Source organism: Selaginella moellendorffii, unplaced genomic scaffold (genome assembly GCF_000143415.4).
Source record: "Selaginella moellendorffii unplaced genomic scaffold, v1.0 SELMOscaffold_22, whole genome shotgun sequence".
Classification (NCBI taxonomy): domain Eukaryota; kingdom Viridiplantae; phylum Streptophyta; class Lycopodiopsida; order Selaginellales; family Selaginellaceae; genus Selaginella; species Selaginella moellendorffii.
Window position 1 is genome coordinate 1,357,461 of NW_003314283.1, and position 17,713 is coordinate 1,375,173.

At 49.3% G+C, this 17,713-nt stretch overlaps 4 protein-coding genes across 5 annotated transcripts in view; 3 read left to right on the forward strand and 1 right to left on the reverse strand.

Moving 5' to 3' along the window:
• LOC9642371 (tubulin-folding cofactor E) overlaps nt 1-1,765 on the forward strand; it is a 3,582-nt gene extending 1,817 nt beyond the window's left edge. The window contains exons 11-18 of one of the 2 annotated variants that reach the window (XM_024678481.1): nt 27-89; nt 171-265; nt 324-400; nt 454-531; nt 593-683; nt 763-1,065; nt 1,113-1,545; nt 1,614-1,765. In XM_024678481.1, coding sequence (XP_024534249.1) covers nt 27-89; nt 171-265; nt 324-400; nt 454-531; nt 593-683; nt 763-767 — 409 coding nt within the window. In that variant the 3' untranslated portion in view covers nt 768-1,065; nt 1,113-1,545; nt 1,614-1,765. The remainder of the gene's footprint in view (nt 1-26; nt 90-170; nt 266-323; nt 401-453; nt 532-592; nt 684-762; nt 1,066-1,112; nt 1,546-1,613) is intronic. The other variant, XM_024678483.1, reaches the window with a different exon arrangement.
• Nucleotides 1,766-3,214: 1,449 nt separating this feature from the next.
• Nucleotides 3,215-3,820, forward strand: LOC9642373 (DNA-directed RNA polymerases II, IV and V subunit 12). The gene is made up of 3 exons (XM_002973548.2): nt 3,215-3,349; nt 3,410-3,502; nt 3,575-3,820. The coding sequence occupies exons 1-3, from the start codon at nt 3,262-3,264 to the stop codon at nt 3,595-3,597; spliced, it is 204 nt and encodes a 67-aa protein (XP_002973594.1). The 5' UTR covers nt 3,215-3,261; the 3' UTR covers nt 3,598-3,820.
• LOC9642374 (spore wall maturation protein DIT1) lies at nt 3,628-5,447 on the reverse strand. Its single transcript, XM_002973703.2, has 2 exons — nt 3,909-5,447; nt 3,628-3,741 (listed from the first exon to the last, which is right to left on the reverse strand). Exons 1-2 carry the CDS (start codon nt 5,445-5,447, stop codon nt 3,628-3,630), a joined length of 1,653 nt encoding a protein of 550 aa, XP_002973749.2.
• Nucleotides 5,448-6,304: 857 nt separating this feature from the next.
• LOC9642812 (spore wall maturation protein DIT1) lies at nt 6,305-7,801 on the forward strand. Its single transcript, XM_002973549.2, has one exon. The coding sequence runs from the start codon at nt 6,305-6,307 to the stop codon at nt 7,799-7,801; it is 1,497 nt and encodes a 498-aa protein (XP_002973595.2).
• The last annotated feature ends 9,912 nt before the right edge of the window (nt 7,802-17,713 follow it).

The following is a 17,713-nucleotide window of genomic DNA, read 5'->3' on the forward strand; positions in this document are numbered from 1 at the left end:
CTCACAGCTCAAGGTGTCTACTGCAGATATGTCCGTCACGTTCTCAATACTATGACGCCAGGCGAAGACATCAGAAGATCTCATCCAAGGCAAGCAGTGTGTTTTCGGCATCCGTGTTAGTTGTTGTTTTTTCTCTCTTTTTGTTTTTTTTTTTTTTTTTTGGTCTGCAGGTTCGAGCAGTTGAAGAAACAGTATGATATTTCAGAAGAATCGGTGCCACAAGCTGGGTCACAATCATCTCAAAATATGGCGGCTAGCCTCATAAGTAAGCTCGTCTTTTTACCTCGATTACATGTGACTTCACGTTTGCTATTTACTTGCAGCAATTACGATCAAATGCGTTGCTGCCAGCCTAGGAGAAATCGCACCAGTGACTAGAAAGCTTCCTGGTTCGATGACGGTATTGCGTGGTGCATATTTTGCAGCGAAAACGATTGCTTGCGTGTATTGCAGGTCGGTAAGCTGAAGCTGCTTTGCGAGGCTTTGTTCAAGCTGAAAGCAACAAAGCAACGTCTTTTTTTGGAGGAAAAGGTCGTGCTCTTCCTCGCTTTCATTCACGACAATTGTCGTACTGATTGCCGCTTCTACACAGGAGAGCCCGCTGCCGCTTCCTCTCGATGACGACCTGGAGAGCCTCGGAAACATTGGATTTGGACAACAGGGTGTTATTCTAATGGAAGAATGTAAGCATCGCGTTGCAGGTCTTGGTATCATCCAAAGGACGTGCCAATTTAAACTTACCCTTTTTCATATTTCTTTCAGGTTGAATGCGATGTGCCGTGTTGGTGAGTGCAACTAAATTTTCAGCACATCGTCATCATCCTCGGCATCGCATTGGTGTTGTTACTGTAAACAAAAGGATGACTCTCCGTGTGCAACGATGCTCGTGCTCTTTTTTTACAATTTTTTCTTTTCTTTCCGTGCCACAGATTTGTGTCCCTCCTCATTATTTACATGATCCGCAAGAACCGGAAGCATATCCCGATGACCAGTTGCGCTGGAGGAAGTAAAGTTCCGAGTCCATTGGATTTCTACTCCAGCACAAATTTTCTTTCTCCATGGAAGGTAACTGCTTCGCAAGCTCGACTTGCTCACACTTTTCGTTCTTGCAGCAGCGAGTGAAGTCTAGAGCAACATGTCTAGAGATCTCCGCGATAGTCACGCTCCACCCTGTGGAGACAATCAAGACTCTTGCGTCGATTCGCCAATGCCGTACTTGGTGGCGGCACTGGGAGCCATGCTGCTGCTCGTGGTCCTCACACAGACACTGCGGCTTATTTCGTATCTCCGGACCTCCCAGAATCTTAGAGCCGCCGCTAGTGCCCAGCAGCATCTCCAGCTCCGGCCAGCCGCGGGAGATGACCACCAACAGGTCGAGAGCAAGTTGACACCAGGCCAGTGCCGTGAAATCGTTGTCATCATGGCTGGTGACGAAGCTCCCACTTTCCTCGCAGAGCCAACGAGAGTGGAAACGCCTACTCGGTAGTTCTTAACACTGGATCCTGTTCTTGACAACCAAAATCACGAAAGTTCCTCGTCCAAGAGGTACTTTTTGTCTTTCCATTGATTTCTCTTGTGCTATTGTTAACAACAATTACGCTCTTGTTTTGGAGGATAATCTGCCGACCAGAATAGTTTAAGAGCAAACAAGGCTGTGGCAGATGTTGGCAAGTTCTTGAGTGTCTTGGAGCTAGAATAGCCGGCCGAGATTTTCTTTGTCCGTTTTGATAAGTCTAAACCATTTAGAAACACTCGTTCGGTTTCCCAGGTCCTGTTCGTGCCTCGTGATTTATACCAGGCACCGAGGAGTTTACTTCTGTGCCTCTGCCAAAATGCTTCCAGCACAGAGCGCGTTCTTGCGGATGTTTTGCTGCCATGGGCCTCTCACCAGGTAAGCTTCTTACTCTAGATTTCTAAATCGCCTAAAAAATCTTCTCTCCTGTCCTCATAGTTACCAGGAAGATCACAAAGGAGGCGGCTCGAGCTGGAGGATCTTCACATTCAAGGAACTTATCAATGCTACTAGCAACTTCTCGGACGATCGAAAGCTTGGAGAAGGTGGCTTTGGCAGCGTTTTTTGGGGACAACTTAGTGATGGTACTCAGGTAAGCTATCATGGCAAAAGAAAAGACTGCGCTAAACTCATTCGTATCTATAATAGATTGCAGTCAAGAGATTGAAGAACCTGACCACCACAAACGAGATGGCATTTGCGGTGGAAGTCGAGACATTGGGACGCGTCCAGCACAGAAATCTTCTAAAGCTCCGCGGCTACTGCACAGACGGCCAAGAGCGCATCATCGTCTACGATTACATGCCGAACTTGAGCCTCCTGTCACACCTCCATGGAAAGCTCGGCTCCAGCGCGTGCTTAAGCTGGCCGAAGAGGGTGAAAATCGCGATGGGATCCGCGGAAGCAATCGAGTAAGTTCATGGCTTTTCTTGATATCTTTGTCTAACTTTGCATTGCCAGATACTTGCATCACGATGCGAACCCCCACATCATCCACAGGGACGTGAAAGCCAGCAACGTTCTCATCGACGCCAACTTCGAGGCACAGATCGCCGACTTTGGCTTCGCCAAGTTCGTCCCGGAGGGAGTGACTCACATGACCACCCGAGTGAAAGGAACGCTGGGATACTTGGCCCCAGAGTACGCGATGTGGGGGAAGGTGTCCGAGAGCTGCGACGTCTACAGCTTCGGGATCCTGCTGCTGGAGCTCATCAGCGGGCGGAAGCCGATCGAGAAGATGGGGTCGGGAATGAAGCGCACCATCGTCGAGTGGGCCGCGCCGCTCGTGTTCCAGGGGAAGTTCGAGGACCTGGTGGATCCCAAGCTCCAGGGGAAGTTCAGCATGCTCCAGCTCAAGAAGCTGGTTCACGCGGCCACCTTGTGCGCGCAGAGCAATCCGGAGAACAGACCCACGATGCGAGAGGTGGTGGCCATCCTGAAAGAAAAGCGTCTAGACATGACCTCTGGGAGTTTCCGGATGGACACTGTGAAGTATAGACAAGAACTCTTGGATGAAGAAGACTAAGAAGTAGTTCCTGGAACTCCTGGAAGAAACTACTTCTTAGACTTCTTCCAGAGAGTTTTTTTGTTTCCAAGTCTATGGCTTTACAAAGGCCAGAACTCCTGGATGAAGAAGACTTAAGTTTGTTCTTCATCTAGAGAGTTTTTTCCCAAGTGTATAAGTTTGTCAAGCAAAGAAATTTTTTTTCCAAGTGTGGAACTTCGAGGGATTAGGGTTCTTGTTTGCGATGGACAACGCTGGTGGATCAGGCGCTGGTGGAAGTGGGGTCTTGGCTCCGCCACCGCCGATTGAGCCAGTGACTTACATGTGTGGAGGTGAGCGGCGCCATGTTTTACTTCGCTTGGTGTGGGTTTTTAGATCTTTTTGTTTGCTAGATTGTGGAACCGACAATTCGCTCAAGCCTGGGGATGTGATACAGTGCCGGGAATGCGGCTATCGCATCCTCTACAAGAAGAGAACTCGAAGGAGTAAGCGAATCTCTTGTTTGTTGTGGTTTTAGAGCTTTCCATTCGCTCATCTCGGCTCTTGGGTGATTGCAGTTGTGCAGTATGAAGCACGCTAGGCGGCAAAACTCATCCTTTTCGCATGAATCTTAAAGACGATACTGTTCTTTCTCGATCTCCTCGATCTCTCTCACATCCTCTAGGTACTGTGCTGCGTGTTGTTTTGATAGTAATGGAAGCCCACTAAAGTGGAAGTCCACTTTCTGGAAAAATGCATGAAAGGTGTCACGTATCAATCAAGTGTTTAGGTACTTCAAAATTGCCCAAGATGGGCATCTTTATTTTTTATAAAGAATGATGGAAGAATGAATATGATGGAGCAATCTTTCAAAACTTTGGTCTTGGCCTAGAGCTTTGACATCATGCTAACCTGCTTGTAGTGGCTGGGTCTGCTGTCTGGATACGTCACAAGCACCATCCTGTAGCCTTCACGCTTGAGAAGCAACTGTTGACTCAACTCGAGTTGCTCACAGGCCATTTCTCCGGCATGCACACTTGAACCTCGGATGACTTTGGAGTGGAGGAGCATGAACTTGCCATCTGCCAGCTCCACCACCGCGTTGTGCCATGGCGTTGGGATGTGGAAGTTCTTCTCCTCGGAAGAACGCTGGGCTGCCACAAGAGAGGAATGGATGATGTTGATACCATACTTGGGACCTCGATTTGGATGCGGATGGATGGAGATGCGCAGCTGCAACGGGAAGAGCCACTCCACCATGGCCGAGTATGCACGGTTCCTGAGGATCATGAGGAAGGCAACCTGGCTGCACAGCTTCTTCTTGGCCGACTTTGACGGGAGATTCTTGCAACTCTTGTGTTCGTACAAGTCCTCGAGCATGAACCTGGAGAAGCCACGATAAAGATTGCGTGTCTCCGGGTCATCCTTGATCTCCTTGGTGACAGTTGACTCGTCACAGCCAAACAAGCACATGAGAGCTCGCCTGGCATTCTCTGCATTGGCGGTGAGCTCGGTAGCAACAGGATGCTCCACGGTGGTGTTGGAGATGAGCTTCGTAATGCTGTCCTCACTGTGGTTGTCCAGCAGAAACTCATCCAGGCGAAAGAAATTGACCAAGCCCGGATACAAGTTGTGTGCCATCTCCCAAAACATCTCGCCATAAGAATCCACAGCAGCGTCGTCCGAGCCGACGAGATCGGAGAAGACATGGCCATCCGAGACGACGTTGTAATGCACGCCTGGAGCATACACGGCCTTGATGAGATCCGCAACAATCTTCATGGAATGGATGGCCAGCTCCTCGGCCTTGTCGGGGAACTTTCCCAGAGTCTTGTCGGGATTACACGACTTGACTGGAAATGCCGGCAAGATGAACTCGAGTGGGATATTTCTTGCGACGTGGTACCTCACCTTGTCCGCAAACCTCTGCTTGCCCCCACTTGTGAACCACTGGTCGTGCTTTGGAAAGTGGATGTAATTCCTCTCGATGATGTCCACAATTTGGGAGGTGATATCGTCCACCTCTTGAGGTGTGTGCGAGCTGAAGGACTCCAGGAGGCAATCTCTGGTCATGACGCTAGTGTCCAGCAGCAGAGAGGCCAGGTAGCTCATCTCGCTCTCCACTGTGCCCGCGGGATCCTGCATGAAGGCAACGCCCTCGAATCCGTTGCCAATATATCTCTCGTAGACAGTGGCTGTCCACTCCTGATCATCTGCTGCTCCAAGCATGGAAATCGTGTATCTGTTGATCTCTGGAGCAATAGACCGTGTGGCTTGCTTGGCCGCCTCTAAATCTTCTTCTGTGCTCACAACCATGGAGGAAAACATGAAGTCACTACTCTGAGCGGTAGAAACAGGGACATATCTTGACGCAGACTGTGAGATGAATGCAACCTCGCCATTCTCCCTGTGAATATACAAGAATGCAATCTTGTCCTTGGGATAAGCCATGACTCTGAGTTCGTCACTGAGAAATTCAGGTCGAGCTAAATCGTCAAGTGCCAGTGGTGTGGATCTTAGGAGCCCGAGTCTTTTATACGGGAAAACCAAAGGTTCGTCTATCTTTGACTGACGTGATATTTGAAAACGTCTTGTCGAGGGAAGATTCCCTGTAAAGTAACGTCAAAGTCGGCTCCTTCAATGCATGTTTTGTGATAAGCACATTGGATCCTGCGTATAAAGAATTGCAAAATGAATGTTCTTCGAAGCCAAGATTATGCTTCAAGCTAGAACTAGGTCTCTAGCAAGCGATCACAGTAAAAGTTGTCAAGCATTACCGTGTTGCTTGTACCATTTTTGGGAATCATCCTCTTTCGCTATAAGCACGTGTAAAATAGTTTATGCTTGCCTTAAAGGACCATTAGAACCATGCAAAGTTTTGCAAACACATGGATCCAACGTGCTTATCGCAAAACCATTTGTTTCGAATAAGCAACAGGGATGTCCTGCGTGGGCCATCCCAATGCAATGGATAATTCAACGTTCATTCAGCCGAGTAAGTTATGGAAAGTTTTGTAATGCTTCAGATTCAAACTTCCTAGTGTCCAAAAAGATTTTATTTTTCTACCTTACTGTAGGCCCAAGTATATCTGATATCTCATCTGCGTAAGCTGTAGGATGTCTTAAGCCCTCTTGCTTTGCTAATAAATAAACAACTGCGCAACAACACTGTACATTTTGAAACTCTTAGATCTTTCCAATAGCACATTGCCCTAATTTTAGGGTTTCCTAGTGTTAAGCTTCCAAACTCCTGATTTCCATGGCTTTTCCAAAGGACAAGATTGCGTTCTTGTATATCCAGAAGGAGAATGGCGAGGTGGCATTCATTTCACAGTCTGCCATATGTCCCCCAAGTTGCCACTCAGAAGAGCAGTAGTGACGAATTCATGTTTTCTTCCATGGTTGCGAGTACAGCAGAAGATCTAGAGGCAGTCAAGCAAGCCACACGCTCAGTGGCCCCAGAGGTGAACAGGTACACCATTTCCATGCTTGGAGCTGATCCATGCTCCTCGTGGGAAGCCACCATCTACGAGAGATACATTGGGAATGGATTCGAGGGCGTGGTTTTCATCCAGGAGGAGGATAGCGAGAACATGAAGTATCTGGCCTCTCTGCTGCTGGACAACAGCGTCATGACTAGGGATTGTCTTCTGGAGCCCTTCAGCTCGCACACACCTCAAGAGGTGGACGACATCACCTCGCAAGTTGTGGACATCATAGAGAAGAATTACATCCACTTCCCAAAGCACGACCAGTGGTTCACCAGCGGGGGCAAGCAGAGGTTCGCGGACAGGGTGAGATATCATGTCGCAAGAAATATCCCACTGGAGTTCATCTTGCCGGCATTTCCAGTCAAGTCGTGCAATCCCGACAAGACTCTGGGAAAGAGCCCTGACAAGGCCGAGGAGCTGGCCATCCATTCCATGAAGATTGTGGCTGATCTCATCAAAGCCGTGTACGCTCCAGGGGTGCACTACAACGTTGTTTCGGATGGCCATGTCTTCTCCGATCTCGTCAGCTCGGACGATGCTGCTGTGGATTCTTATGGCGAGATGTTTTGGGAGATGGCACACAACTTGTATCCGGGTTTGGTCAATTTCTTTCGCCTGGATGAGTTTCTGCTGGACAACCACAGTGAGGACAGCATCGCGAAGCTTATTTCTAACACCGATGTGGACCACCCCGTTGCGACCGAGCTCACCACACATGCAGAGAATGCCAGGCGAGCTCTCATGTGCTTGTTTGGCTGTGACGACTCAACAGTCACCAAGGAGATCAAGGAGGACCCGGAGACACGCAATCTTTATCGTGGCTTCTCCAGGTTCATGCTCGAGGACTTGTACGAACACAAAAGCTGCAAGAATCTCCCGTCAAAGTCGGCAAAGAAAAAGTTGTGCAGCCAAGTTGCCTTTCTCACGATCCTCCGCAACCGCGCATACTCGGCCATGGTGGAGTGGCTCTTCCCGTTGCAGCTGCGCATCTCTATCCACCCGCATCCAAATCGAGGTCCAAAGTATGGCATCAACATCATCCACTCCTCTCTTGTGGCAGCCCAGCATTCTTCTGAGGAGAAGAACTTCCACATCCCAACACCATGGCACAATACGGTGGTGGAGCTGGCGGATGGCAAGTTCATGCTGCTGCACTCCAAAGTCATCCGAGGTTCGAGTATGCATACCGGAGAAATGGCCTGTGAGCAACTCGAGTTGAGTCAACAATTGCTTCTCAACCGTGAAGGCTACAGAATGACACTGATGAGATATCCAGACGGCAGACCCAGCCACTACAGGCAAGTCAGTGTCTAGAATTGCTCGGATTATATTCTTTTTAGGTCAAATTAAATCAAATTTGAAATAAGTGAATACCATATTTTATTTTCCACGTCTTGAATTAGAGTTCTAGATTAGTTTTTGTCGCTCCTCGCGACAACACACCAGCGACGTGGAGAATCACTGCTGCCTAGCCTCGTCTCTAGCCTCGTCAGCGACCTTTGCTAGAACCTCTGCCAACATCCTAACCCAGGGCTGCCCACAAGTTGGACAACTCACACAGATTGGTTGATCTTGAGCAATTCTCGCTATGATACGCTCCTCCAACAACCGTAGTCGCCGCTGCACTGCCAACCTCCGCTCCACGCACTCCAAGGCTGTTGGACGAGGCATCCTTCCAAGACCTTCTCTTTAATTCACTCCCTTCCCTTCTACACACATGCTATGCCTCCAATTGGCCGTCCCCCCTATCGTCAACCTCTGGCACCAAGGGACGCACCCTGTTTTCAGCAGAATATTCCCTTATTCCCCCCACTATAACCAAAAAGAAGGAAAAAACCCCGACTTGGACCAAGTCTTATTTTTGAGCTAGCTCTGGCCTTCGACATCACCCCGGCAACTATTGTGCTCTGTCCCTGGAGCACTCCTCGCCAGATGGAACTTGGTAGCACTGCAGTTGAGCTCCGTTCACTGGTGTGGGCAAAGGATTACCAGCAAAATCCTCCAGCTTGACTGAGCCATTGATATTCACAGCCTTCACGCGATAAGGCCCAATCCAGCGGATCTTAAGCTTTCCCGGACGCTTCCAGTACTTGCTCTCATACAGTAGCACGAGATCTCCTTCCTGAAAACTCTTAGCCCATAAATGACGATCATACCACTTCTTGCGTTGACGTTGGAGAACTTCACGGGCTTGGAAAGCAAGGAGGCAAGTCTCATCCAGCTTCTCCAACTGCTCCAGCCGCTGCTGAACAGCTCCATCCCAGTCATAATTGTGAGCTACCGCTGTCCGCAAAGAAGGAACTTCCAGCTCGAGAGGAAGGATCGCCTCCTGGCCATAAACCAATTGAAATGGTGAGAACCGTGTAGTTACCTTGTAGGCAACCCTGTAAGCCCATAACGCATCAAGAAGCTTGGTATCCCAGTCACTAGCACTTGCATTGCAAAGCTTAGTCATGGTGTCGCATAGTGTCTTATTGGTTCTCTCAACTTGGCCGTTTGCTCTTGGATGATATGGCGTCGAACGTCGATGGGAAATGCCATACTTGGCTGTGAGAGCTGCAATGACCGCATTAATAAAATGCGTACCTCGATCACTCACAAGCTCAAGTGGGCATCCGAAGCGCGTGATGATATTCTTGTAGAGGAATCCTGCTACCTTCTCTACCGTGTCCTCAGTAAAAGCCTCAGCTTCCACCCACTTGGTCACATAGTCTGTGCAGACCAAGATATAACAATTCTGGCGATGTCGCGTAGGCTTGAACGGCCCCATGAAGTCGATTCCCCACTTCTCAAAAGGTAGAGCTGGAATAATCGGATGTAACGGCATTGCATCTCGTCGAGTAGGACGCCCAACACGCTGGCATGGATCACAACTTCTCACAAATTTCGCCACATCCTGCTGGAGCGTTGGCCACCAATAACCAGTTTGGAGCACAAGCCGTATAGTCGCTGCTGCCGCATAATGCCCACCGTAGGGAGAATCATGGCAAGAGCCAATCACCTGCTGCACCTCATGAGGAAGAATGCAGCGCCTCAGAACACCATCTCTTCCCTCCTTATAAAGCTGGCCAGCAATCAGGGTGAAAGCTCGTGACTGGAAAAGAAGCCTTTTCTGTGCCACCTTCGGCATATCATCAGGAAATCTGCCAGCAGCCAGAAACTCTGCAATACCTTGATACCACTCCGGCACAGCTACAACCTGGTATAACAGTAGCTCCTCAGCTTCTGCTCGAGTTGAGAACATAGCTGGAATTTCTGCAGAAACCTGCCCGCCCTCCAACAAGAAAAGAGGAGCATCGGGCAGCTCATCATAAACTCCTTCCCTGGCAGGTTCTCCTGGTAATCTCGAAAGATGATCAGGCATTACATGAGATTTTCCCAGCTTCAACACGATCTCGAATTCGAATTCTTGAAGCAGAAGCAACCAGCGAGTGATTCGGCCGTGTCGACAGGGCTTATTGATAAGATAGCGCAGCGCCTGGTGATCCAGATAGAAGAGGAATGGCTTTCCCAGCAGATAGTGGCGATATTTGGAAATAGCGAACACCATTCCCAAGCCCTCACGTTCAGTGGCTGTATAATTCTTCTCAGCCAGAGATAACTGCCTGCTCGAATAAAAGATGGGATGATCCCAACCATTAACTGGCTGGCATAAAACAGCACCAATAGCAAAAGCTGAGGTGTCGACATGCACATGGAATTTCAAATTCCAGTCTGGTGGCTTAAGAATTGGAGCGGTCGTCAAGGCTCGCTTCAACTGTACAAAGGAAGCTTGGCACTCAGGGGTCCACGCAAAAGGAACGTTCTTTTTCAAGAGGCCCGTCAAAGGAAAAGCTACATCGGCATAATGCCGGATAAAGCGTCGGTGATAACCAACATGGCCGAGAAAAGCTTGTAGCTCCCTCACGGTCTGTGGTGCCTCAAGCTCTTCCACTACGTTCACTTTTGCAGGATCCACCTCCAAGCCTCGAGCCGAGACGACCCCGCCAAGCAACACGCCGTGCGTTACTCCGAATTGGCACTTCCCAGGATTAAGAGAAATACCAAACTTCCGGCATTGCTGGAACACTGCACGGAGTTGCTCCAGATGTTTTCCACAGCTTCCAAAAGCTGAGAAGTCATCCAAGAAGACTTCCACACTCTCATGAAGAAGAGATCTGAATGCTGAAGTCACCACACGTTGGAAAGTAGCCGGTGCGTTCGTCAAACCGAATGGCATAACACGAAAAATATAGCAGCCCCACTCTGTAACGAATGCTGTCTTTGCTCGATCCTCAGGAGCCACCTGGATCTGGTTATATCCACTATAACCATCCATAAAGCTGTACAACTCCTTCCCTGCGACCCCATCTAGCACCACATCTGTGAAGGGAAGAGGAAATCCATCCCGCCTCGTTGCAGCATTAAGGCGGCGATAATCCACGCACACTCTAAGTTTTCCATTCTTCTTCCGGACCACTACAATTGGCAAGAGCCAATCTGTAGCCTCCACTTCTTCAATAAATCCTGCATCCAACAGCTTCTGAAGCTCTTCACGCACAGCCTTAGCATAGCTTGGATTCATCTTATAAGCTCTTTGCCGCTGTGGCACTGCATCTGGAAGCAAGGGAATCTTGTGTTGCACCAGCTCCGGATCTACTCCAGCAAGTTCAGCATAGCTCCATGCGAACACATCTCGAAACTCCAAAAATAGTTGACAATAAGCTTCCACCTCCTCCTTGGTGAGTTGGTGTCCCACCAGTAACTCACGTCGCTCGTCACCAACCTGCTCCATAAACACAGCCTGTGTCTGGGGTGCCCTTCCAAAATAATCTGAATCGACTTGAGAACGCCTTGAGTGGAAGATCAGCAACCTGCTCCTTAAAAAAATAGCTGGGATAATTTCCTGCTTCCAAATCAGCTGTTGGCACCACGTCCACGGAAAGTTGATGACCAGCTAGATCTTGAGGTCCATTCCCGATCTCAATTAGCTGAGTTGGTGATGACTTGAGCATACTACGATCCTTGCATGTTGTCACTTCCTTGCTTTTTAACCTTGAAGCCTTCTCGACTTTCAGCATGTAAGAAAAGTGATAATCAAATGCACTGATATCAGACAAGATGATTGTCCGATATCGATGATTATCATCTTCCACCACCAGAGTACCAGTCACATAGTCGTGACTAGCCTGTACCTGGAAAAGCCAAGCTGCTCCCAAAGTAACTGGTACGCTGGTCACAGTGCCCTCGATCACATAAAAAGGCACCTCGTGAAAGTCTCCCTCACCAATCACCATGTTGGAACTCACGAGACCCAGCACTGGAAAAACTCCACCATCGGCACAAACGGCAATGTAATGCTCAGGAAGAGCTGTAATCGCCAAGCTTGCTTGAGCTGCTCCATCTTTTGTCAAAAAGTTGCCAAGTGCTCCTGGATCCACCATTGCTGTGAGTTCCACATTCTCCAAAGATGCTGTGAGATGCATCGCTTTGGTTCCTCCCATCCAAACCTCAGAACTGTCCACTGTCTGGAACGCCACTGCCATTGGCATAGCTTGATTTTCAGCTCTTGATTCCAACACCGTGATAAAAACTTGCTCTCTGGGCTCGTCCCCTTCTTCCATGCCGATCTGCACTCTGTCACTGCCATGTGGATTTGGAATCCACAAGTGAAGCGGATCATTCCACTGATGAGACACTCTTGCTGCCTTTAAGAAATCTTGTCCTAGCAGGATATAGTTGTCCATTTTCCAAGGTGCCACCAGAAAATCCAAGTCGACTGGAAATTCTGGTATCTTGATTGTCAAACCTGGAACTCTATATACTATCCGCTTCAACTCCCCTGCTCGCATAGCCCAACATGGCTGCTCCACTGGAATAGCTTCGAACTGGCAAGTGGCAACTAGTTCCTCGCTCAAAAAATTGTTCCACACATCAGGATTCAAAATGCCGTCCATCCACTTCTCGTGTAGCACCGTAGCGATGTAGCGAGGAAAAGGGCTCCGTCCTCGCCACTGTCTGGCACCAGTCTCTTCTTCCACCACCTGTACGCTGCCGAAAGGCAACTCTCCATCCTTTCCCCACAGCCAGCTCTCAAGCTCCTCAGTGTTGCATGCCGAAAGAGGCTTACCCCAGGAATTCTTGGTGATAGCAGCCACATCCACCATTTCTAGCTCCTCACAACTGGCTGTGCTGCTGCTATCCTCCTCATCGTCCTCACTGCTTGTCTGGCTACTAGAATTGGATGTATCAGAGCTGTCTTCATCCTCCTGTTCTGCCCCAAGTACTCGCCGTGCCCTATGGCGAAAATGAACTTGGACTTTAACACGATTATTGCCATCGCCAATGGCAAGAATTCCTGTACGCCAATTATGCACAGCTGCCGCCTGGAGAAGCCAAGGACGTCCGAGCAGCAGTGGATAGCCCAACATGCCCTCCTTCATCCTCAAAACCACGAAATCGATGTGGAAAACTAGACCAGCAATCTGAGTGCGAACACTGGTCACGATTCCTCTTGGCTGGACACGTCTCTGGTCGGCCATTTTAACCATAAATGGCACTGGAACTGGTTCTGGAAGATTGAACTTTCGCCAGGTCTCCTCAGGCAAAATATTCACCCCACTTCCACCATCGATCACAGCACGACGGATCAGCTCGCCTTGCGTCTCCACATCTATACAAGGGGAACTGAGATCTGTGATAAGGGGCCAAGCTGAATTAACCAGTACTTCTCGATGTCCCTTCATGGCCACGGCCAACACCTTCCTCATGCCTGGAGCCAATTGCAAAAGCTGGGCGAATGTGATGTTCGGGCGTTGACTATCCAAGTCTTGAAGAATATTGTACGACTGCGTTTCCAGATTCAGCACTCGTTTCCACTTTTTACGTAGCGCCTTGGCAACTCCCTGGCCCTTGTCAAGAGCCCTAGCTGGGGTAGTTATTTCAGAATCAGGGACTGGTTTATCTTGGTCATTTGTAGCCGGTGGATCTGATTTGGGCTGCTTGCTCTCTCTTTTCTCCTTGCGGTTCTTTCTTGCAATTTTCTCTGGGTCATCCTTTTCCTCAGCATCCTCAATTACAGAGTTCTCCATCTGTTGACGCCTCCATGCCCGTGTCATAACTCCAGATTCTGGTGCAGCTTGCTAGACAAAAATTGCATTGCTTTCTACAACCCCCTTTCCCTTGCTTGGCTTGAGCTTATGCGGGCAATTGTCCTGCTCGTGCAAACCCTGTGTCTGACAAATTCCACATATGGGCTGGTACCCAATCTGCTTCCTGGGATGTGGACAGTTTGGTGAAATGTGGCCCATCTCATCGCAATTCCAGCATTGAACAGGTCCTCTACGGGGAGCTCCTCGTCCACGGCCGCCTGGAATTGGTGCTGTTGCATATACTGGAATCATATCTGGCGTATACCCCTGAATCACTGGCTCATAGCTCATGGTCTGGACTGGAGGAGAAAATGGGCGTTGAAAGAAGGTCGGTGCTCGAGCCGAAGATGGTGGTGATGATGGCGCAGTCTGGATGTAACTTGCAGGGATTGCTGGATTTCCTGGCTTGTAAAAACAATCCTCTGAGCGATGATTAGTTCGCCGGCAATACTAACACTTCTCTCGATTCACCACTGGCTGTGGACACTCATTTGGGTAGTGTCCATAATTGTTGCATCACACACACCAGATGTTTTCTCACTGCCGCACGGGCTGTGGCCTGCTCTGTACCCCTCTGACCCAGTTCAATTGCAAGTCACTCATCTTTTTTGTCATGGCTTCCACCATGTCTTCCTTTATTTTCTTCATCTCTGCTTGGATGTCCACTGTAGTTGCCGTTGGATTTGGAACTGCACTTGTTGAAGCTTGCCATTGTTGCTGTTGTTGGCGGCTATAGTCCATCATCCCAAGACCTGTTCCAAAGACTCCAAAAGGCTGCTGTCCAGTAGGTATTTGTTGTTGCGGTGTGCTTCCGAGTCCTCCCATCATGGGATTCATCATTCCATCGCCGAAAGCTCCCAGTCCAAGATTACTGAAGTGGTGTCTCATCTTGAGTTGCGCTTGCTCCCAGGTTCCCGCCAGACGAATTGCATCGGCCAAAGTTTGTGGATTATGGCACGAGACATGAAAGCTAACCGCATGAGGCAAGCCATTTGTGTAATACTGTGCTTGCTCTTCTTCGGTCGGTTGTGGCTGCTTCTTGAGGATCAATCCCTTGAACCTTAATGTATAGCTTTGTAAACTCTCGCCAGGCAAGAGTTGAAAATGACTCAGATCACTCATGAGTCGCTGTGAAAAGCCTACTGGCCGAAAGGTAGCCAAAAAGGATGCTCTCAATGCTGCCCAATCTGTCGCTGCTGGAACTTGAGCCATCCATTCTGCAGCTACGCCCTGTAATATGGCTGGAAAAAGTTTCCTGCGATCTGCTGCATCTGCCTCATCATTTGCTGTAGACGTATTCTCAAACGCCGTCACATGGGCATCTGGATCTCCCATACCATTAAAGATGGTATACTTCATTTTTGTCGTTGCCATATTGCCTGCTTGTTGCTGTCGAGGTTGTTGTACTTGTTGGATTGGTGGTTGCTGTTGCTGCTCTATTGGCTGTTGTCGTGGCGGTGACGACTGGAACTCCTGCCACTCGTCTTCTTGTTCCTGATTGTTCTCCTGCTCGCTAACAGGACTGCTTGGCCGAGGATTTGCACTCCTCGCTCTTGGACTCTCAGGCTCATGAACCAGTGGCAGATTTCTCGCAAGAATTCTTGCCTCTCTCTCACGTCTCTGCTTTGTTCGTCTTTCCTCTCGCTCTTGTGCTTCTACAAGTCTTGCCAAATACTCTTGTCTTCTTTGGCTCATACACCAAGAAGGAACGGCCTCGATTTGGTAAGGGCAGCCCGGCTTCTCCTGGCGCTCACCCTTCTACCACAATCTCCACGCTCGCTTCGCTTCCCGGGCAGTGCACCAAAAGATGTCGCTCCTCGCAACAACACACCAGCGACGTGGAGAATCACTGCTGCCTAGCCTCGTCTCTAGCCTCGTCAGCGACCTCTGCTAGAACCTCTGCCAACATCCTAACCCAGGGCTGCCCACAAGTCGGACAACTCACACAGATTGGTTGATCTTGAGCAATTCTCGCTATGATACGCTCCTCGAACAACCGTAGTCGCCGCTGCACTGCCAACCTCCGCTCCACGCGCTCCAAGGCTGTTGGACGAGGCATCCTTCCAAGACCTTCTCTTTAATTCACTCCCTTCCCTTCTACACACATGCTATGCCTCCAATTGGCCGTCCCCCCTATCGTCAACCTCTGGCACCAAGGGACGCACCCTGTTTTCAGCAGAATATTCCCTTATTCCCCCCACTATAACCAAAAAAGAAGGAAAAAACCCCGACTTGGACCAAGTCTTATTCTTGAGCTGGCTCTGGCCCTCGACAGTTTTAGTGGTGCTGTGAGTGACGACGCCACGGCTAAGGTCACAAGACAGGTGGATTGGAGCGAAGCTCTTCGACTGCCAGAAGAAGTGCAGGGCTTTCTACTTGGAAGGTCAACTTTCACTTCCTGTAGCTAACAACTGTGGTGTCTCTATCTCAAGATGCCCATTATGCTACCTTTCCGGATTGGTCAGTCGGACTATTCCCACTGTGCTCAACTTAAAGAGCAGCTCGAGAAGGCTGAAAGTATAGGCCGCCGTTGCGTTATCGTCTCCGGTGCCTATGGATGCGGGTTTTCTGTGTAAGTAGCTTCATAATGACTTGCATGAGATAGATTTTATTTCGTTGTCGCTGGTAACAGTGGGTCTCAAGATCTCGAACACTTAATCACCTTGGTGAAGGCCGAAAGCTTTTTGTTTTGTGCTCCATACCTGGAGCTGTCAAGGCACCGAAGGAAAGCCTTGAAGAGTTCGCCTTACCATCGTCCGGGTGCTTATGACGTTGCTACTGCCTGCAGAATGAAGATTTACCTCTACTGCAAGAGTAAGGAGATCATGTCGCGGCAGTGGCTGCCATGCAAAGGTCTAGTACAGGGAGATGACGTTCCTCTACTGCCTTTTACGAGTTTTTCAGGAGCGTGGTGATGAAGTTCTGATGTGGGCTCTCAGTTGGAGCCTGTCCCACGCTAACTCGCCTCCGTACCCATACCAACTATTGCTCTTGAAGGCGATGCTCAACGAGGGCTACAAGTATTGATCGACGTCAAGGGGTGGCTACGTGCCTCTTGCACACTGCCTGGAAGATCCCTGCAGAGTGAATGCAAGTCGAAAGCATGTAGTCCTACTCTCAGGCACAGGGTACATATTGGACTTCGAGCTTATGTCAGATACCGACTTTATGAACTTTGGCATATGGAAGAGCGCCCCAGACATGGTAAGCTATGCTGGACAGGCTATAGAACTAACAGAAGAGGAGGAAGCTGGAGAATGGATAAAGTCTTTTGAGGAAAGTTTCAGCCACTGGCATCTGTTTTGGAAATCATGATCTTTAAGGACGTGAGCCTGCGGGAGGCCGCTGCTTATGTCGCTGTGGGGAGTTACGTCAGCCAATGAAGATATTCACGTTCTATGATGGGGTTTCCATGTTGGGGGAGACGGAAGGCATTGCCGATGGAGTAAATCTCATTGAGGAACTCGAGACGGTTGTAGTGCAATACTTCTGTGCTGGAGAGGGCTGCGTTTTCAGGGGCAACAAGGCTGCATTGTCTGAGGCTGGCCTGGATGGACAGCTGCGGGGTTTAGTGTTCACCTGGATGAGTACCTGACTCTTGCTGCACCCAGGAGCTACTTTCAATATCAATACCAGGCAAAGGGATTTTTGCTGCAATGAAAGTGGTTGCGGTTGTCAACTGTTGTGCCTTTCCCGTCAGGCCCGGGTTTGTGCCTGAAGAACTTGGTAGCTCTATCACTCGAGAACATGTGGGTTAAATACGGGGGACAGCCACTTATCAGACGCTGAAGGCTAACGGCTGCCCTCAAGCGTTTGAAGAGGAAGGGTCGAGTCATGAAAGGTTGGATGGATGCATTCGTTTGTTTTAATGTCGACGACTCAGAAGTCTTTCTTGCGGATGAAGCAATCTGCACAACATGGATCTCAGGAGAAAACACTATAGTGCAAGGCATCCGATCTGAAAGGGATGAAGATCCGGAGGTGTATGTGATACACATTTTGGAGCAGTATGAGTTTGTTACAAAGCCACTGAGCTTGTGAAGACCGGTTCTGACGTAAGATTTCTACTTACGGGAATTTAACTTAAACCTATCAT